The 23,239-nt window shown below is 37.1% G+C and overlaps 1 protein-coding gene across 2 annotated transcripts in view; it reads right to left on the minus strand.

Moving 5' to 3' along the window:
• LOC132909988 (RNA polymerase II elongation factor Ell) overlaps positions 1–23,239 on the minus strand; it is a 149,257-nt gene that overhangs the window by 3,820 nt on the left and 122,198 nt on the right. For both annotated transcript variants that reach the window (XM_060965292.1, XM_060965301.1), the window contains 5 exons: positions 9,596–9,720; positions 7,811–7,927; positions 2,109–2,348; positions 1,497–1,567; positions 1,206–1,412 (listed from right to left, as the gene is read on the minus strand). In XM_060965292.1, coding sequence (XP_060821275.1) covers positions 1,206–1,412; positions 1,497–1,567; positions 2,109–2,348; positions 7,811–7,927; positions 9,596–9,720 — 760 coding nt within the window. The remainder of the gene's footprint in view (positions 1–1,205; positions 1,413–1,496; positions 1,568–2,108; positions 2,349–7,810; positions 7,928–9,595; positions 9,721–23,239) is intronic.

Consider the following 23,239-nt stretch of genomic DNA (forward strand, 5'->3'; position numbering starts at 1 on the left):
TTATGGGTGGTCCTTTGAACGGTACTTTGCTATAACATTGGCTATAACCATTGAACATCGCCGATCATTACCCTCACTTTTCTATCGAAAAATGTGAACAATGAATTCTTAGTTCAGAAAAGGTACACCCACATCGAGCTTTCCTCCTAAATAGTATGAGATAGTAACGCTAACGCTATCAACCCTCGGGTTAAACATTGTACTGTCCGACGACCTCCAAGATTTTCTGTATACGTTCCACGTGTTGTAAACGGGTATAAATATATTTATATTAGATAACTGTAGACTACAGTTATTCAACCACAACCACCCCTATTATCCTAACAGAAATAAGGGGATCGCCCTGCTCGCGGTGTCGATTTGTATAATAGTAACGGGAATTTACGACTCCCGTTGACGCGCTTCAACACGGACGCGTCTCCCCGCGACTGGACGAAGAAACAGATGCTATGACTTGGTTTTTCGAGAGAAACTGTCGCAGGTGTATCCTGAAGAAGTGGACTGCGATATTCACAGAAACGTAGGCGTGAAAGTGCTACTCATCATACGATTGTCTCTTAAAACACAAAATCATGACGCTATAGCAATAAATAGCAATTTTGATGGAAAAAATACCATTCACGGGAACTTTCGGTGTGAAAAAATTAATATGCTAATGGATTAATACACTGCATAATATTTACATAAATTTAAATTTTTATGAAAACAAGAAATACAAGTACAGACTTGCGTCATTCTCTAAATATTATAATTAACTTTGAATATTTTTTATATTTTTTATCCTGTATATTCTTGCACATTCAAATTTTCCAATAACAATAAAATTAAGTTGTATTAGTCACATCACATCACTGCATTAAGTTCAAGTTAAGTAACCATTGTTTTCTGTTTAAATCATATTATAATAAATAACTTAGTAGAGATCAAACACCAGAGAGAGTATGTAATATTTCTACTATACTGTAAACAATGTAAAAAAGACCATTATCGTTATTGTTCGAGTGCGTTTGGAAAAATATTTTTATCGGTTTGCCAATTTCATCGACATTAGCTTCAAATCTTTTAACAAGCGAATAAAAGTATCGGGCAACTATGTATTGACAATTGTTCCCGAACGAATGTGAAATATAATCAGACTTTCACGTCGATCTGTCGCAATGAATATTCGACGAGATGAAGATTTAATCTGTCAAAATGTATCATACCGCTGGATCCATCGCTAGAACCAGGAGGCGTTAGATTCTGAGGTTTTCTTCTTTTCAACATCGTTTTTTCCTGTTCCGTGTAATAAGGCCAATCTTCTAGCACGTCATTCCAGACGTATCTATGCAGATGATACGTGTTATCCCTCATGAAAGCTACCTGTTTCAGAATTGTCGTCATAGCGGTACGTTCTCGATCTTTGATGCCCTCTGAAAATAAGATATTAATTAATTAATTTGCGCCAAAAGTTTTATGGGTGATCTTAAGTTCGTATTTTTCATTTATATTTTTACCTCTGTTTATACGATCGTACAATTCCGGCTTTTTGTATGGCCGCAAAGCAAGAAGATGGATAAGCCTTTCCCTGTAGACAAAATATTCGCTAGAACTAATAGATACTTAGATGATTATTTAAGCTCTTACTTTAAACTACTTACCTTACAAACTTTGTTTTGTTTTCATTGTTTTACCGAACTTTTACAGCTGTATTTATAGATGAAGAACACATAGACAGAATATAATAAACAGTCTTGGTATGCACAAAATATTTATGATAGAATTTAAAATTGTTACTAAAACTATCGTTTTATTCAACTGTTGAATTAAACAGTAAAAATATTGTTACGACAACATGATATATATTCTTGTTATTGTTTACAAAATTTTGTAGACTTGATGTATTTTTAGAAGACCTGTATCAATTGCAGCTAACAAATTGTTTCCTCTGCAAGTATTTCAGCTACCAAGCGATATCAAAATAAAGGAAATAACGTCATGTCCTTGTGTGCTCTTCAAATATTTTTACTTTTCTTAAATCTTTCTTGTTTTGTTCTCCATTTTATCGTCATAAGAGTAAATAATCATCATTCTCCAAAGTACGATTACACGCTCTAATCGGAACTCACTTGAGTGGTCTACGCATGATATCGGAGATTTTTTTCTCTGGTTGATTTCGGGCTGTTGGTTGATTATTGACAGCAGCCTTGTAAGAGGAAGACATTCTAGGCTGACTAACGGAAGTTGGAATGCTCGTCGATTCCCGATACCTCGAATTCGACGGTGATGGAGATGGAATAGTTCTTCCGGTAGTTTTCACCTTCACCTTGCGCCCGATGTCCGGTCCGTTTGGCTTGATAACTCTGGTGCTGATGGAAAATAAAACGAAGACCGATAAGAGATATGCTGATAAATATTACTACTATTTTTAATATTATACGATATTAGCGAGTAATATGTTTATACGAGAACAATATAAAAGAATATGATATACGAGATTGCTTACAATCTTAGAATTTGAACTATCGAACGTTCGCGGGGAGACGCGACAGGTTATAATATATATTTTCAAAGATCAAACAACTTTAATGTGATACAATGCTACATATGGAACGTCAATCTACGAACAAGTACGACCCGAGACAACTTTCGTGTTGGCGACTGTACACCATTGAACAAATGTAGAGCACAAGTCTAGAGAACAAGACAAGTTCGTTCTTTTGTTCTCACGGAGAAAAGTTCGGGGTGAGTGTATGAAGAAGACGGATTCGTTGCTCACACTTTTCGTTAGAAAGTAAGGGTAAGGATCCTCAATGCCCATTAGTTACGCCAGTTCCTTAGGTTTATCGAAAGTCGGTCTAACGGTCCATGGACAATTTAAATGGACAATGGTTGGACAATGAAGAACGTCGTATAGACCATCTTACGCGACGTAACAGAATTTGTTGTTATAACTCGCAATGTTTGAAAGCATTATTGTTAAGAGAAGAAGAAGATCGAAAAGAATAAATGAAAGTATAGTATTTCGTAAGGTGAATGGATTTTTATTTTCGAAATGATACACGATATAACTTACGTTCCGATAGTTCTACCTTACTTTCCCACAATTTGCATGATTTACCAAGTTGATAAAATGATTGATAGTCCCCTACATCGTGAATAAACTAGTTCCCTGGTACATTAAATATTCATAATAGAAAGTACTATATACGAAACTATGCGAGCATAACTGTCTACGGTTGTTAAACGAAAGAGAACAAAAATAATGGTCGTTAATGCCCACGTTTTTTCACTGTCATTTCCAGTTTGAAATCATTACAGCGTTAATAGTGCGTCCCTGCTATATATCGATGGTCCTGAAAAACATTTTCCTGCTGTGATTAGGTACCATTGGAACTTTACGATAGTAATATCGTACCGTCATCTTAATATACAGCGTCAAGAATTTTTATACGACAGAGAAAAGTGATGAAATAATCAAGGAACGTTCTACAGTTGGCATGTAGTAGTGATTTCACAACGTTTCATTTAACAGACTTCTATTTAATAAAACAGCTTATTTCGTGATTTCGATACGCGCGTATGACATGATTGATATAAATCTAAACTCACAGGATTTAAAAAAAATCGATATCTCTATATTTACAAGAATTATTGATTATATCAGACTCTTATTTGCCAAAAAAGAAGTGCTACTATTCAATAAATTACTGAATAAATTCGAATAAATTACCGAATACTCCCGGTGAAAGTTATCCGCGTTGGGGACGAAATACTTTTTCTTAATAAAAATTAATGATTTATATACGGCATTACTATAATATTATCCCTTTGCACTCCGGGTATCTCCGATGACCCACCAGAAACTCCGAATCATTTTTACTATAGGCTGCCAGTTACTCCGAGAGTACTTGCAATCGTACTTAGAATATCGCCACGGCGACGACAACGGAGCTGTTAAATTCCATTTAAAATGAGGGTGAATAGGTCGTGATAGTTGTAGTTGCTTATGCTGCTAGTGTGTTCTTCTAATTTAGATGCGTGGAAGTAAAATCGGATTCCGGGCGCCGGAATTTGAGAACCCGGGTTCCGAATGTTTGTAACCTAAGGCGCTAACCACCGTCGTCCGACACTAGTTAGTGTCGAGTGGTGGGGTATTTTGCCGCCACAAAAGTATCACCACAGCGGCGATAACGGACTTGTTAGTTTCATTTGCAATGTCGCCACGATGGTATTGTCACGGCTGAAATTCGAGCAGCTATATTGCTACGTCGCGTGAGATGGTCCGCGGGACATCCCTCATGGTCAGGCCACCTAGGCCTGCCCATCGTCACGGTGGCCCGTATTAGGCCCAAGGAACCCCAATAAACCGCATCTGTTAAACACTAAGGTACAGTTATATAGACATCGCCGGTTTATGAAGGTTCCCAAAAGTCCGTTAGTTTATTGCACATCCTCGCTAATTGCGAAGAAAGCAGATGTGCCCTGCGAAACTGCTGGGTTTTCCCCAAGAACAAGGACACCCATGAGCCAAATTTGCAGGAGACTTTCTCCTCGTATTGTATTTGTTAACATTGGCCATAACCAATTAGTTATTAGTTCAGAAGGAAACACCCTCACCGAGTTTTCCTCAGTAAGAGCAGTAGAGCAGTCAGAGAGTCTTGAACAGTCACGCCTAGAGCTCGGAAGTGTATTGGAAACAAGAAAAAAATAAAAGTTTCTTTTCTCCTTAAATTTATTATTATTTTACGTGACAGTATCACGTAAAATCACAAGCCACAACTCAGATTATAAAAAAAACAAGAAGGTTGAGCCGAAACACAACTATTAACTTTCTTTTTTATTGCACTTCATTATGCACTTAATAATCGCAATTGAGTATACGCTGAATTGGCACATTTTATTTTAACAACTTCATATAAATTAAGTAGACAACTGATCTAAGGGTAGAAACCCGATAAAAAGACATTGACTGTTCGAAAGTTGGAAAATCAGTAAAGTTTAGTGACGATATTGTGACTGGGGAAAGCTAGCGATGGCTGGGTATAAGAGCATGAAAAGAGCTGATTGTTCAAGGACAGGTTTTCATTAGGAGAGTTAGGGATTTTTCAGGCTGGTGGGTAAGAAAGAGTGCTAATCGCTCTTGAGAGAAGGTTGCTAACGGAAGAGACCGAACGTTAGAAAATTAACTTTCCCGTATTTTCCCTTTAAAAGTAGGCAAAAATAACACTGGAAATAAAAGATGTTTGTTTTTGGCTTGAAGGACCTTAACTATGAAAACGTCAAAATTTTGGCGAAGTAGACATCTGCTTGCCATTTTGCCCTCGGCGTGTGGCGTAGTCTCCGATGTGGATTGAGATGTGATTGACATTACTATGGCGACAACGGAGTGTAAAGACATATTAATCGCAATTACAATCTCCGCGAATATACAGAAGTATACAGAAAATAAACAGATTCTCATTTTTTTGTTTATTGTCGTTACTAAGAAATGCACACGTATCATCTCTTACACTAATGAAAAAATCTCAAGTGTGAGGGAGGTAAAAAAAATTGATAAACGTCCATAGGAATCAAAGGGTTAATTCAAGCTATGTATATACAGCACAGCTATGATTCTATTATTCTCTGTAATTTAAGTAAGAAATATGATAGTAAAAATGCAAAACAACCTAAGATACTAAACACTGAAAATATAAAAGATAGAATTCACCGTTTTAGAAGAATTAGCTAAACTCAGCTAATTGTAAGTAGTTCGCATAATATAATCAGTATAAATCGCTTCGTATAATATGACTGGAATATTTTACCGAGACCATTTCTATCTCTTAACGTCGACACCTAACCAGCCCACGTTTGACGTCAGTAGACAAGATTCTGGTTGACGCCAGTTCTCCGCCTAATGTCCACCTCTAATCTACAGGAATCGTCTTTCCACGAGGAAAGTGATTAATCGATTTTCCTTTCTGACGCAAGCCATCACCGGGAAAACCCATTATCAGCTTTGTTCTTAAACGCGGATTTATGTAACCGGTGCTACCACTAGACAACTATAGAGAACGCAACTGGTTCAAACAATGCAATGCCTCGGGTTATTCTGCTTTCTTTTTCTCTTTTCTACGTACCTACGGTGGGATTTTATTTATCAGAATTTCATCTCTCGGAGCCAAATTTTATTTATTATTTTTATTATTTTAGTTATTCTTAATCTGCAATTTCTATACCTACAAAATTTAAAGCTAATAAAAATAATCGAATTAATTCCTGCGAAGTGGATTTTACTTCTTGCAAATGTGAATATACAAAAACGATGCGACATATTGATGAATGAGAAATTAAATATATATTAAGAAATTTTTGTATTCGAAAGATTGAAAACTCGAGGGATGAATCTTCCCTCTTTCGATTAAATATACTAACGAGAAGAATCATCAACATAGAGATCCACTATTCGCAATATCTTGTTACTCGACTTGTTTATGTAAACCGTGTATCACACAATATATCTATGTGCGTAATAAGTTCCATCCACAGCGACAGATACCAAAGATTTCGGACCTAAGTCGCACTTGCGGGGCTTTTTTAACCTTGGTCGTTACGCTGTTAAACAAATTAACTAATCTGCCTACACGATATCCGTCCATTGTCTTACAATCCCAATGATCTTTTCTTTTTCGTTCTTCAGTTACATCTTACACGATAATGTCTCTTGTAAAATGAAGATTGGCTCATGTAACTCCAAAATTCCCACCTCTTCCCTCCTCGTTCCCCGTAATTATCTACGAACATCGTGTAAACGATAACGAATAAACAAATCTGGCTGTTACGTCGCGTGAGATGGTCCGCGCGACATCCCTCATGGTCAGGTCGCCGAGGCCTACCCATCGTCGCAGTGACCCGCATTAGGCCCAAGGAACCATCATAAATCAAATCTGTTAACCATTAAACTCTAGTCATAAACATCTTCGGTTTATGGATGGTCCCTAAAAATCCTTAGGTTTATTGCACGCTCTTGCTAATTACGGAGAAAGCGGAGGTTTGCCCAACGAAACAACGGATTTTCCCCAAGGACAAGGCCACATATGGGCCACAGCTGCAGCAGACTTTCTCCTTACAACTTATCTTTACTCCTTATCAACACTAGCTATAACCAATGGACATCGCGGACCGTTACCCTCACTTTTCCACCGAAAGATGGGAATAACGAATCCGTGTTCTTAGTTCAGAAGGGCACACCCTCACCGAGTTTTCCTCCGTAATAGCAGTAGAGCGGAGAGTCAGTCACGATGTTGGTATTCAACGCGCTAACACTATCAACCCTCGGGTCGATCAGTGTACTTTCCGACGACGTCAAAATATTTTCTGTCTATGTTCTAAGTGTTGTAATTTTGGTGTAAATATACTTATATTATATGACTGTAGACTCCAGTTATATTCAACAACAAACACCCCCATTATCCTAAACAAAATAAGGGGATCGCCCTACTCGCGGTGTCGATTCGTATAATCGTAACGGGAATTTACGACTCCCGTTGACGCGCCTCAACGAATAAAATACACTGGCATCGAATTCAATTCAAGAATCGTTTGAATCGTCATGAACAATGGATTTAGAAATAACGTGATTCGGGGCGAGAGTCAACTTACTGAGCAAGGTGAAGTGCACATGAATATGACACAGAAGCCACTCGAAAAATAGAATGGGCAAGCATATAAAGGAACGAAACCCTGTACGAACTCGATAACGAACTCATCGAAGAAAAATCGGCCTCCTTGGAGGATCGATGATGTCGAGGATTCGACGTCCGTATCTTTTCGAGGGGTGACCTACCATTTATTCTTGTTATTCTCCTCGGCGACGGCCATCCGATGCCTGGTTGTCTCGTACACATCGTCGTTCGCCTGTATCCGCATTTTACACGGCAATGCGCCAAGACTCTCCAGGCTCCTGCACAGGAAAAATGGGACACCATAAAGAGACCGATAAGTCGCTAGAACGAGTCTTGACGCCCTTTTTCTCTTTTCTTTTTTCCACGTCGTTTCCGGTGTCTTGAAAATGTACCACACGTTTGAAAGACGTGCAGTCTCTAGATTCGAAAGTGGCAATCGATTTTATCCTCCCACGAACAGATGGTTACGCGATGAAATTTAAGATTGGTTTTTCCTCTATATATAATTCTTGCCAAAGTTACAAACGAACTTTATCCACCGAATAGAAAATTTAGGATCGTTTCTCTTGGTAATTTAGAGGGTACGTAATATCTTTTAAAATTAAAAATAAATTTTAGATTCATGGACTTGATACATTATCCGTCAGGAAATAGATCTTTCTTCAGGATTGTTAGAGATTAGCGTTGGTTCTATGAACCTGATATATTGTCCGACAGAGATTTAATTTTCTAACTGACAAGATACGATAAGAATAAAGGAAGTTGAAGACTGATGGAAGGAATAAGAAATATTATCACACCGTTGCAGAGAGTAAATCCGAATTAATTCTTACGCTCTTTCATCTTCGTCTGTCGCTTTATCTGTGGCATAAAGTTCATGAAAGTAAGACTAATCATACGTTCGAAGGACAGTTTTCAATTATCGAGAAAATGTTTAATTCGTGGAACATCGGATCGAACGCGATTATAAAGAGATGTATATCCTTTACAATTCCAAGTATTATGGTAACGTTAAATTTAAACCAATTTCAAAATCTGTCTATCAAAATCACATACGTGAATATCGTATATCGATAATTATAAGTTATAGGAATGTTATGGGAGAAAAATTCTGTCGTATTTATACAATGATCGCATGTAGGTAACGTACCCATTAAGTTTAACGACAAAACACTAATAGCTACTGATCGTTTCGACACGATTCTCCGTTTGAGGTATGCAACTATGTATTCTACACGCTACTGACCTCATTAAAGAAATAAAATAGACAAACTCGAAGATGGTGTCCCGCTGAGGATAGCCATCCACATGTTATTTAGCAATTAAGCTAGAAAAATTTACCGAATGTCCAGCTGGACAAATTCTAAAGTACAAACTAAATAATAATAATAAAAAAAATTATGTATTCTGTTACAGTTTACTATTATTACATCCCGTTTTTCCGACAAGGCCATAGATTAGCGTCAGCTGCGATCATTTTACCGACGTCGTATACGTATCGAGTGCAAATCCGCGTGAATTATACAAAATTTCCGGAACCGTGGTAGTAGGATCGAAAAGAGGGCGATTCCTCGTGCAAAAATATGCAATAATTTTTGACAATCTTTTTTCACGCGAAGCTTCGTTTTCGAGAAAATCGAGTTTAAATCTGCTCACATAAAAGATATAACTTAGAGAAAACGAAGCTGGCACCCCGCTGGGGGTAGCCACCCACATGCTATATTTATTTTTATTTTATTTTTTTTTTCTTCACCAATAAGATATAACACTTTACCAAATGTCCATAAGGACAAATTGTAAAATGACCAAAATAAGATAAAAAAAAAAAATCTGCTCAGTTCACTCGATCTAGTTAACTATCCCATTACTTTTATTTACGTAGGTTCAGAAACGATAACAAGTTGATTTTCCGGACTGACTACACATGACACGAGATAGTTACTTACTTAGGGCCTGTCTGTTGGATGCATTCGAAGCTACCCTGAGGACCCTCGATGTCCTGATTGCCAGAAAGGCTAAACGTAAACCCTGTCGATCCATGGTTGGATTGGGTAGATGGAAAGGAGAGTTGCTGTAATCAGAAAGCCATCGGTTATTCGTGTGCCGGTTAATCGTTATTCTTATTCTGCTAATAAGATCGTATTAACTTATGAAACAACTTATGGTGTAGTACTTGGTGTGTACGTGACACGACCAACCATATAGCATTCTCATGTTCCTATACCAGCGACAGCTAACTATATCTGCCGGTTACATGAAACTGTGCAATGTACAAGCATATGTATCTCCACTTGCCTATCTATCTATCTGTTTATCTGTCTGTCTGAACTTTTAAACGAGATCTGTATAAGTAGGATCTAATGTTCCTCGAGGCAACGTTTTATACGTTGGTCCTGTTGTCGTTTCTCGCGTTACGCGCTTTAATCTGGTATCGTGTGTTTCGTTTGGTCTCCTTTTATGCATCTTTTCCTGTATCTGAATATTGCGCGAAAATTGAGTAATAAACACGTAACGATAGAACGAGGGTGAATTAAGAAACGATTAACCTATTTTTATTTTTTATGTTAAATATAAACAGCAGAGGTCTGATCGCTAGAGTTCATGGACTGTTGCCGAACAGGTTTCCCAATAATTATCAGAATGAGAGAAATATAACTCTTTTTATGTTTTTATTATGTCATTAGGAGAGAATTTTATTGGGATGATTGAGGCGCATGCGATGAAAATAATACCAAACACGACTATATTTGTATTACCTTTCGTGTTAATTCTAGAGGTAAAAACTCACCCGACTACAAATACTACCTCACTCGCATCGACTACTTTTCTCGTTTATCCTTGGCGCACGGACAGCGCTCAGAAATATACCTCACCGGATACCATTGTGTTCGTTGGGGTTCGGGAATCTTAACTGCCAGTGTTCGCTAGCAGTGGTCATAAAAGTATACTTAAATGCTCAAGAACACGTTCGCAAATAGCGAGGCCAGCGAGGACCGACCATTATACGAACTACGGACTATTAGCGTGACATTATACGAAACAGCGTTACGAAGGCACGCGCTATGCATAGCGCTACTGTATTTCGTAGTAAAGTAATTCCAATATTATCGAATTATTCGAAAACAGTCATTTTAATATCCTTAATTATAGAATCAGGATACGGATCAAACATAATTTCCAGCGAATCGGGTATAAGCTATAAATTATATCCGATTAACATCTTTTTCAACGTAACACACGCTACGCAAAGCAGCATTCAAATTTTCCACTGAAACACGTTCTCTCGTAAATTGATGGAATAACGTTGATTAGAAGCACCCTGTCAAATTACACCTAACCATCCACGATTAAGCTCCAGTGGACATCGTTTGGTCGGCTTTTAACGCGGTTCCCGCGCGACCATAATTTCGACAGATAACAAAGGTGCGCTCTGTGCGCGGTTATCGGCGTGCTGTGATAATTTCAAGCTCGTTCAGCCTTGCATTCAGCCAACACGCGTATGGATGCGTCTATTCGCCAGCTACGAGTAGCGATAAACGTGGCGAAATTGGAACGACGCGAACGTAAACGAAGCGGCCGTGGAATTTGGAGAATTAGCGTGTAACGCTAACGATTACGCAGCGATGTGTGTAATTTAACCTCGCTCGGTCCGTATGCATCAATTACGATATCAGAGTGATGGTCGCAACTGACGACGCGTAATTGTCGATCCGCCTATCTTAGATAGTTATCCGTCAGTCGTCCCGATTGATAGCAGAAACGAGCAAGAAAAATTGGTGCCGAGCGCAGTTTCTTTTATACGTGCTCGCGATGAATCCTCTTACAGTAGTCCACGAAATTGTTTGAATACTTTCAGAAACTTTTTGCGCGTATATTACGCACGTTATGTGAAAGATTCTGAAAATTTATTAGCGCCACAACGAAACGAGACTATCGCAATCGTATTGGTAAAATTCGAAAGCAATCTGAAAATGTATGTAGGAATTACGAATTATTTATTGCCAGTATAAACTTCGCAAGTTATTTGAACAGTATTGTACGTTTAAGGCCACTATTATATTACTATCACGTAGTAATTTTTTGCTAAATATATTTCCGAGATACGTGTTATGACCTCTACACCCTACGTACGTCTTCGGATTGATATAGTCATGATTGGTCGTGTTTCACTCTGGCGTCAATAACATTTCAAGATGTTTTGTATCGCGCGCATAATATATCCATAAGAATTTGTTAGGTTAGGTGCTCGCATACTTTGCGAGCTACAGTATCTTCGAAACTACGAACGTAAAGTTGAACTTGATTTATAGGATACATTATAGTAATAGATATAGATAATAATAGTCGGGATAAGAATTGAAAATGTTAAAGTGAGTCTCGCTTTAAGGAAAACTCCACATCTTCTTAACCCATTTGCAGCCAAGCGCGGATTAATCTGCGTGCTGCGACTGCTTTTTTTTTATTTCCATTTTAATCTAAATCATTTTTTTTAAATAAATAATTTTGACTTTTTTCTTCTGTTATAAAAAATAAGATGCGATGTTTGCGAAGTAACATTGTCTACCAATCGTTCTGAACAGTAAATTTTCGATAAACTCGATGAAGAATTCGGATGTCATTTACTGCACCTACGACCGACTGCGCGCGGTGATAAGGATCAGTCCTCTTAATTACAGCCACGATGCAAATGGGTTGTGTTCAATTTTCTTAGTCTCCGAAGCCATTGAGTATTGTTTAACACTAAACAAATTTTTGAAGGGCCTCTCAACCTCATAGTCTTTTCTACAAACAGCAAGGTACAGTAATTAGACAAATACCCATAGAACTATGACTTCGGAGCTCTTTTGTAAAGTAACGCATTGTACTAATACTTAGAATTACTTAAAATTTCTGTTATGCATTCATCCACGCATTTCCTTTCTCTATTCCGAGATAAAACCTCAACAGAAAGCAATTTTGATAATTTCAATTTTAGTCTCTAGCGAAATGTTTATTGATTAGCTATGCGTTGTTTTATTTCATGAATGGTGTTTGCAGTATCGGTAGGTAACGAACACTGTCGGTAATAGATGGTAATTGCATTCATAGAACTAGAGTGTTTATTTTTGCATATGATCACCAACATCGTAAATTTAATTAGAAGCTGCTGTATAACGAAAGCGTTAATGAATAGAACATCAATAAATATTTTGTCATCGTAACGAATACAAGTTTATTAATTTGTAACGATTAGCAAATTATAATCACATACTTATATTTATAGGAACTTTCCTTAAGGCAGTGGTAAATATCACGAATATGAGCAGTAATTTAGATTATTCAAAGATTGTGTTTATCAAATGAAAATACTGTTATCAAAACAGATCCTCCTTCGTTTACTATCAAATTCCACAAAGTTGAGATTCCATTCTCCCATAAAAAATTCCATACATCTGCTACTAGCTGCAGTCTCGCTTGAAGATTTCCCATGTGTCACGAGGTCATCAGGCACGCTCATCAATTAACAATCACGTTTCCAGGGTCGATCGAGCATCGTATAGTATCGTCTCGAAGATACCTAAGCTTTTTCGAGATACCATAACGTATAAAAATATCATTCTGACAAAGTACTACGCCAGCACTTTGTAGTTCGACGTCGTTCAGAACGAGATGTTTCGCAATAATATTTTGTCAGTTGCGCGATGACTCGTAAATAACGATCGGTAAAACAGTAATCGATGGAAAAAAAATTCCTTTGCTTCGTATCAACGATGAATCGTACGATTAAAATTCGTGTAAACGGGTTGTAGTATAAAAGCGAATAGAGCCGTATAGAGGTTACTGCGGTGAAATTTTGTTTCAGACATGCAGCGGAGGATGCGATGAACATTATCGTATCCGGTGTGCATCGAACGTGGAAATGGCAAATTGCCCGGCATGAAGCCCGTGCAAATCCGTTCGCGGAAACATTTTGACGTTTATGGTAACAGAAGTCTCCTTTGGTACGGGAACAACGTACATACATCGACAACTACGAGTCTATATCTTGTCGGATTCGTGCTATAAGGACTATTTGCATCACGATGACGACGATAGAGAGCAGACACATTTGTCCATATTCAGGCCTATGACGAAAACGAGATCAGGAATCCATTCCCTTTTAACCAATACAAATAAATGTAAGCCTAAAGTGGATTTAGTAGAATTCGAATCATTTAAAGGAAAGTATAGAAACTAGAACAACAAGTACGAAACAGTGCCTGTTTTTCGCTATACTGTGCGACAAAGTAACTTGCCTTAACACATTTATGATACGCGATCTAGATATTAATATCAAACTTTGTAGAAAGAATTAGAATGAATTCTGTCTATGGTTACTAAAAGAACGAAACTCGATACGCGTTAAATACGTCGATAAGAAAGTTTTAAAGTTGCTCGTGTAAATTCAAATTGGACTACGTACAGAGTCCTTACTTGCTTCGCTTTTTACTTTCTATAGTTCATTTTTATACTCGACTCATTCACGCGATGTATTCGCAACCGCCAAATAAGAAACCCGGTTTCCATGCTTTCGAGAATTAACTTCTCCTCCGTCGGTACATGCACACGAGAGATCTGCGCAGCTTTTTCCCCGATTGAATTTCATCGAAAGTCAGTCGAGCACGACCGACTATTTCGCAACGTCCATGGTTGTACCTCTGCCCCTGCGCGTCTCCCACTCCTCTACCCCCTACCCCATTTCACCCCTGGCTGTTCCTTTCTCTTCCTCGATTCCTACGAAATCCTTTCTTTTTTTCTCTCGCTGCTCGCGGAACGCCTCTTGACATTTGGAAGTAAATCGGTCAACGGACCGATTACTTTTCGGATAACGCGTTCAACCTGACAATTAATTCGCAAGTTGAAGGGCATAGACGAGAAACGATCCCTAGATTCTAGATTCCTTCTTTTCCAGCAAAAGTTAAACGACGTTCTATAATTTAGAATCTTTCATTTTTCTTCGATATATTTTAATTTCTCTTTAACAGAACGTTTATCGTGTTACATAGTAGTCGCAAGTGGATCTGTAATTACGTCTATGACAGAAGAATTGTGCACAACGAAGGAGGGCAACCTTCGCGCATGAAATCGTTGGAAGAACGATTCGTAGATACGAAACTCGAACGTAAAAGGCTGACTGGTATCGCGCATACGTAGAACGTGAAAATTCGTCCCGAAAATTTAACCAACCAGGCGGATGGTAACCGTTGCGAAACGTTTGTCGGTATGACATGACCGTGCAAGCGAGTTCAAGCGATATTATCCGCTTTCGATAATGTAACCACACCGTCTCGGTTTTCACGATATACTTGTTTATTTTTCTTCTTTCCTTACTCTACATATATATCCTTTTTGTCGATTTTCTTTACCCAGCCGCCAAAAACCGGTCCCCGATGCGATAGCAAATGACGAAACGATTAACGCGTATATTTACCAAGTATTACGGAATTACGACATTTTCAGTTCACACGATTCGATGCATGTTGATCTTGCAGAGTTCAAAAAAAAGTTTTTGTCGGTCGACTGTCATTCGCTGATATGTTAATGGCGGATGTTTCGAAAGTTAGTGGCAGCAGTGGTAGAGTTAATAGAATGATTCTTAGCAAGGTAATTTTATTGTTACGTTTGTAAATGTCGTTTGAGTTTTGAGTAATATGCGATTGATCCTATTATCTTATCTAGCTAACAAATGAAAGTTAATACGACAGATGAATCTTGAGAATTTTCAAAATTAGCAGCATGTAGAATGATGCTGAAGCTCCAATGATGACATTTGATGAACGTAATTTAACAGGAGTAAAAACTAACGTAAGAAATAACGGGAAATGAAGAACATCGCCAAAAACTTAAGATGCAGAAAATATTTAAAATCAAAATGAAGACAAGAAACAGGAACATGGGGTATAGGTAGGATACGTGTATGCGTGTACGCATTTTCTGAAACTTCTTAAGTTTAGATTTAAAAAGGGGGTGTCCTAAAACAGAAGGACGTAGGAAGTCTCTACAAACAAAAATTTAAAAATAAATAACTAATTTTTGAATATAATTTTTTACATAAAGCGGTCTTACGCTGGGCCAATGGTCTCGGGTAACAAAACTCTTTGATCCAGCAGTGACTAAAATACACGATTCGTCTTTCCTTGATTAATTTTTCGAATGTTAACCCCGATGGACTCGACTGTTACATGCCTTGTAGGAAACGTCAAATAATCGCGATGCAAATTTGATACGAGACAATTCAAATACAAGATAGTGATTCAAAAAGGAGATTTGATAAGACACGTAGGTGAGTTAAATCGTGGGTCGTCGATCGGATGGAATCGGTATATAAAAAAAAAAAAAAAGAACAGGGTAGAGAGAAAATGACGACGAGAGACGAGTGATCGTAATCTTCGAGGAGGAAGGAAACTTCTCTCACGGATATTCACATATCGAGGACACGAAGGATCCCCCTTCTCTTCTTTCCTCTTAAACGAAAGGTTGAACCGCACGAGAATGCGAATGAAAGTTTCGTGAAGGGAGCAAAGCTGTTCGTTTAAATTTCACTACTCGAAGGACGACCGTCGCGTCGTCTCTTTACTCGTCACGGGATATTTTCTGCGACGAACGTTGATTACGATCATTCTCATATCATTCCTTTATGACAAACAAATACAGCTTTACAAATCGACCTGCATCGCACTTATCTTTCAATCCTTCTTTTTTTAGTCTTAAAATGTACTTTTAACTCTGAGTTTCGTTTTCGAAAGTTTTATCTACATGCTGATGCAACATATTGTGTAGGTTTATCTTGTAAATATTTGTAGAAGATTAAGAGAATACAAAGTTCCGAGATTATTCCATTTCTCTGAAATTCTCGAATATTTGGCACGATGTTGCCATTAAAATAGATATAAGAATATTAGAAAAAGAAACGCGTATCTTGATTTCTCCTTGTTATTTTGGATTTTTATTCGCTTTTCGAATCGACCGTAGGACGAGGCTATTAAATATTCGAATCTCGACAAAGTCCGTTGAAAATTGTTTCAGCGAGCAGGTAAAACCGTAGACGAAGCTCTGCTCCTTGAAATTTGAAATTGAAATGACGAGTATCACGTTTATCGAGGTCTAGGTCGGAAGCCAGACGTACGTGCAGGCTAGAGTATACACAAGATACGTGTCGTTGTCGTAGAATTTAAAGTCCAATGAAAAGATAAAAAAACACGAACGAATACCAAACGGATATGCAATAATTGCCAAAGCATATTTATTTCTGTGATAGATATATAGCAATGTCGAAGTATCAGAATGATTCCGACCGATTAATTTATTAACAATTATATTACACATTGAGCCAGCGTTAAGAGCTATGCAGTGAAATAACATGCAAAGGTTGAGTGATATTATTATAAAATTGTGAACAAAATAAATTATTGCTTTTTAGGGTTACAGAAACTGTATTAGAATAACGAATACATCGCGGCAATTTATTATGTATATAAGATTGTTTATTACAGTGTTATAAAATACTTTAATCTCTACGAATTTCATACAATTATAGGATGTAGATGTAAAAAGGGATAGCAACGAAAAAAATAAATTTTTGAGATTCCTTTTCATGATCACAATGTAAATTCAATATATGTAATTAGATAATTAGTCAAAAGATAAAGAAATTGACAATGAAATACATATTGCAATTTTTAATGGCTTGGATTAAAATTCTTGAGATTCCTTTTCATGATCACAATGTAAATTCAATATATGTAATTAGATAATTAGTCAAAAGATAAAGAAATTGACAATGAAATACATATTGCAACTTTTAATGGCTTGGATTAAAATTCAATCACCTTTTTAGATTAATCCAATACACCACGTTCTTATATTCTTCTCTTTGTGTGTGTGCGTGTGTCAACAAATTTTAAATTCCATATTTAAAGGAGCAAATGTACGAAATGCGCACACTTTCAAAGGAATGATAAAAGATATAACTTAGAAAAAACGAAGCTGGCACCCCGCTGGGGGTAGCCATCCACATGCTATATTTATTTTTATTTTATTTTTTTTTTTTCTTCACCAATAAGATATAACACTTTACCAAATGTCCATAAGGACAAATTGTAAAATAACCAAAATAAAATAAAAAAAAAAAAAAAACTCAAAGGAACGAATCCATTTCCCTTTGTACAAATCCCTTTGTACGCGAGAACGACGCTTGTATTCGATGTAGCTGACAAAGAACCGCCTCGAGTGGTCTACGTTATCAGAATCTCGATAAAAAGGTGATAATCACGGTAGCGATTTCAGACCGTAGAAGGAAAATCCAAGAATCACAGTTTAGATAGCCATAACATTCTTTTTTTCTTTTTTACGACTTTGAATACGATCAAATGTAAGGAGAAGCTAAGAAGTTCAAAGCGAAAAGAATCGCGTAAAATTCGGTAGAAACAATCTGACTGTGAGATTAAAGTAAATAAATTAAATATAACTAAATGGATATTATAAGTTTACTAATCGAAAAATAACGACGATAAAAGTGATCTAAAGATTGTAGTAATCTCCAGCTGGATCATCGATCAAGATGTCAGATAAATTGACTAGAAAAACTATATTGTAATAAAGTAGTTACGATATCGTCGAGTACTGTACAATTTATCCAGTATATTGCGTTCGTATGAAAATTTTACGTATATCGTTAGGTTTCTTCAAATAAATCCCACTCGATATGACATTTCGCTCTATAACATACAACGTCATACCACCGTTGAACGATTCGAGCTAAAAGTCGTGTATGTAATCGAGATAAGGTCCTGTTGCAATGCATCTTATTAAAACTGCAGTTATAAATGTACGCTCGAGAAACGTGAACACGACATGCAACTTCGCCAGACAATATTTTGCGCTATGTAAATTATAGCTTTATTAATGTTGCATTATCATATTTTGTTGCAAATGTATATGCGAATAAACGGAGTTGCGCTTTCGTATTATACGACAAGTTTGTGATTCGACGAATGGAGACAGATATGACAATTTAACACGGTTTAATTGCATTGCAAGTGGTTATTTTTTTTTTTCTTTCGCTAATTCGAAGATGACATTTTTTATGCAGGTTTTTCAAAAAGCTGAGAAACTTCAAGTATTAGTTAAGATAGAACTTCCTAAGTTCTACGATCGATACACTAGCTTCGATATTATATACGACGATACTTGTATGAATGAAGATTTTGCTTCTTTTTTAATCAAAGAGAAAATAGGCTAATAGCTAATAGGTTATAGAATAGACATAAATTACAAAAGAGGCAATCCAGATGGTAAATTAATTTGTTCTTGTTCTAGTAATATCTTGAAATATTCAGAAGATGCACAAAGGATACTGGAAATCCTACTATTGTAGAAAATTGAGCAAGACTACGAATAAAAAGAACTAATCTCCAGTCACTAATCTAAGAGGATCTATGAGGTCGTGAAAATGCTACAGCGTGTCTTCGCCGATTACATGTGGGTCGCTCTTTACTTAGAAACTTCTTTAACCCTAGAATTGAAAATTTAATTTCGATCAAATTTCATTCCAGTATCTTATATCGTAAATAATACAAACGTAATGTATGAGGAAATAGGAATTCTTCAGACAGCGTCTGCATAGAGTTCATCCAAGATACTAACGATCCTAGCAACGCGAGATGATTTTTCTTTTTTTATCTAAAATCACGTCTAAGCTAAATTCAACGTTCCATAACCAAGATAAAGAAATATAAAAAATTGCCTAACAACGATCATGGGATCGGGAGGTCCACCTTCTTCGTATGACCATGGTTTCTGTTATAAACCCAGAGACTAATTTTAACGATGTCAGTCAGACCCGATGCACACGAGCGATACGACATCGTCATGCACGCTCTGCAATTCACTAGATTTATGGTCGTAGTAATTCAACGCACACAGAAGCGGATAATTCGTCAACGTGATCCGTTCAAAACGTAAGGCTACCGAACGGTATGGTGTCGCCTTTACAAAATCGCAACCGCGTCGCATCGGTTGCATCGAGGCCTTGCGATTCGCGCGATTACCTTTCGATCTGTTTGCCAACTCGCCCACCTATTCGAGCTGCTGACTTCGAATTATTTTGGTGCTTAAAGCCACGACCAGCCGAGAACGGAATCGTTCGGCAGTCGCATACGCTGCATTCCCTCAAACGTGGAATCGCGTTGTGCGAACGCGGTTTTACCAAATCCCACGATTCACGTTTCGCCGCAACGAATTTTGGTATCGATACGCCAGCTCGAACGGAATCCTCGTGTACTCTATCGTTTCACGCGTGGAAAATCCAGAGAATGTACGAACGCTCGATTGGCATTTCGAACATCGCGTTCGATTATTCCACTTTGTTTGAGAGCTTTAAATGTTGCACCGAGGATCGTTGGTTGGGGACTGATGTCCTCGCGGTCGCCTTTCTCTAATTGCGAAGGGGTACGTTTTGTTTTATGAGAGGAAAATTTGGAGAATGCTGGAATACTGCATTAGCATCATCGGCATGTGCAATTCGTTTTCCACTATTCCGGTTTCCAATGAATCGTACTGCATGTACCGAAGGATGGATTGTTCTGTTGGCTGATTTTTTATTGGCAATAGAGCGTTTATTTTACGAAGGATTTGCAAATTTTCGTACAAGCAAATTAATTAATAAAGAAACACGAAGGAGACGTAACTGTGGAATGCTTGACATTAATATTACATGTAGGAAAAAGATATGGATGAGGCAAAGAGATGGAAGACGTATGTTAGGAGACTTTAAACAAGCCATTATCAACATTTTCAACTTTCGCAAGTTGAAACTATCTTTAATCGACAAAAATTCAGTAACGTAATTTTAAATAAGACGTCTTTGTAAAAAAAACTCCGACTAACGGAATTTCGAAAAATAAAAACCGCTTCATAGAAGGAAACGATTAAAGTACCAAGAGAAGACAAAATTACTTAACAAAAGAATTTCCACGTTAAAAATAACTGTAAAATGAAAGAAATGATCATGAGTCAGAAAATAAAACGAGATAAAAGATAACGTAAAATGTTCGAGACACCCATTACCAAGAAACCACGATTAAACAAGAAGATTAAATCTGAAACGTAAATTCAAGCTAAAGGTATTTAATTACATTCCATACGGTGATGGCCGTTTCGCGTGCGGAGGCCAAAACAGTGCAGTGATCCACTGTTGAACGAAAACTCGTAGGTGGCCGCGTCATCTGTACATTTATAGAGTGGAATCGATCGACAGGAATGTACGTTACAGCGATTGCATCACGTATGTAAAAACGCGGAGGAGATACCAGTCTCTTAGCCGCGAATTTAGGGAATTACGTGAAATTGTTTTTCATAAATGATTACTACGATGAAAGTTTAATATTATCGTGTGACATCGATGTAACTTAATAACCTGACCATCTAAAACGTGGCATAGGATGTTTCAAAAATTTCATTGATTCTAGACATGGCGACACATCGAGGAAAAAGCAAGTTTTTAATTCTTTTCAAAAATTAATCGACTCTAAACTAAAGGAAATTTTACGTTGCAAAACACGTTGAAAATTTAAAGAAAATGGGACACGTAGATCGGAAGATTTCGCAGCGAGCAAGTCAAGAAACATAATTTCCAAAATATCTGAACCTAAACGCGTCTGTCCCTGTAATTTCGTTAGGAATTTGAACTCTGATAATTTTAACGCAATTTCTATGGACTATATAGAGTCATACGAAACAGTAGAATAATATTCTAAGACTATAAGAAAATTAAAAATAAACAGTTGGAATTTTTGAAACTGTTAGGCTGGTGTACTCCCTTAAAATGTCTTTTCAAAAATTAATCGACTCTAAACTAAAGAAAATTGTACGTTGCAAAACACGTTGAAAATGTAAAGAAAATGGGACACGTAGATCGGAAGATTTCGCAGCGAGCAAGTCAAGAAACATAATTTCCAAAATATCTGAACCTAAACGCGTCTGTCCCTGTAACTTTGTCAGGAATTTGAACTCTGATAAACCATTTTAGCGCAATTTCTATGGACTATAAAGAGTCATACGAAACAGTAGGATAATATTCTAAGACTATAAGAAAATTAAAAGGAAAAAGTTGGAATTTTTGAAACTATTAGGCTGGTGTACTCCCATAAAATGTCTTTTCAAAAATCAATCGACTCTAAACTAAAGAAAATTGTACGTTGCAAAACACGTTTGAAATGTAAAGAAAATGGGACACGTAGATCGCAAGATTTCGCAGCGAGCAAGTCAAGAAACATAATTTCCAAAATATTTGAACCTAAACGCGTCTGTCCTTGTAACTTCGTCAGGAATTTGAACTCTGATAAACCATTTTAGTGCAATTTCTATGGATTATAAAGAGTCATACGAAACAGTAGAATAATATTCTAAGACTATAAGAAAATTAAAAAGGAAAAAGTTGGAATTTTTTATACTGTTAGGCTGGTGTACCCCCTTAAAATGTCTTTTAAAAAATTAATCGACTCTAAACTAAAGAAAATTGTACGTTGCAAAACACGTTGAAAATTTAAAGAAAATGGGACACGTAGATTGGAAGATTTCGCAGCGAGCAAGTCAAGAAACATAATTTCCAAAATATCTGAACCTAAACGCGTCTGTCTCTGTAACTTCGTTAGGAATTTGAACTCTGATAATTTTAACGCAATTTCTATGGACTATATAGAGTCATACGAAACAGTAGAATAATATTCTAAGACTATAAGAAAATTAAAAAGAAACAGTTGGAATTTTTTAAACTGTTAGGCTGGTGTACTCCCATAAAATGTCTTTCGGCGTTCAACGACGCATCGCATCACATTCGTGAATGGTACCTCGCTTTCGAGCGAATAAATGACGATGAAGAAGCAAGCAGTCGTCGACGACGCGACCATGCGTTCGCGAGTCCTTTCAGAAACTTCTTTGACCTTTCCTTTCGCGCTGCATGCCCACTCACGGCAAAACATGAAAGGGAACATCAATCGGAGCTGCCTTTTGTTCATAAACTCGCGCCACGCTTTGTTGCTGCGTCTCGTTAAGCCTTGATGACACTGTTAATGACTTTACAGAAGAAGAACGAGGGGAAACAGTGGTAGCCGTAATGCCAAGAGTTTTGCACAAGGTATTATTTTCAAAGGTATCGTGTCGTACGGTCATTTATTTAACTTGTTATTAAACAGTGATATTACACTGATATCACATTGTGATTATTATTCCAAGATCGGTATTCTATTCGGTTCAGTTAGGAACGTTTTGGTGATTTTGATGATCGTCCTTACATATTACCTCCTTACCTGTCGCATACATATTTGGTGACTTTGGAAAAGGATGCTATTTATTATGGATTTTTGATAAAGAAAGACGATGAATCGTAACAAATGTCACCCTTTGTTGGATATTAAATAGCAGGGTTTCAGAAAAAATTGTAAGTCTAGAAAAGGTGTAGCTTTCCAACGAAATATACATAATATACATTCGAAGGTTATTTCAATATTTGCATAATTTTTCTTCTGAAGAGAAATTGAATACTTTAGAACACACGGTATATGGATCCATTT

This window comes from Bombus pascuorum, chromosome 1 (assembly GCF_905332965.1).
Source record: "Bombus pascuorum chromosome 1, iyBomPasc1.1, whole genome shotgun sequence".
Taxonomy (NCBI): domain Eukaryota; kingdom Metazoa; phylum Arthropoda; class Insecta; order Hymenoptera; family Apidae; genus Bombus; species Bombus pascuorum.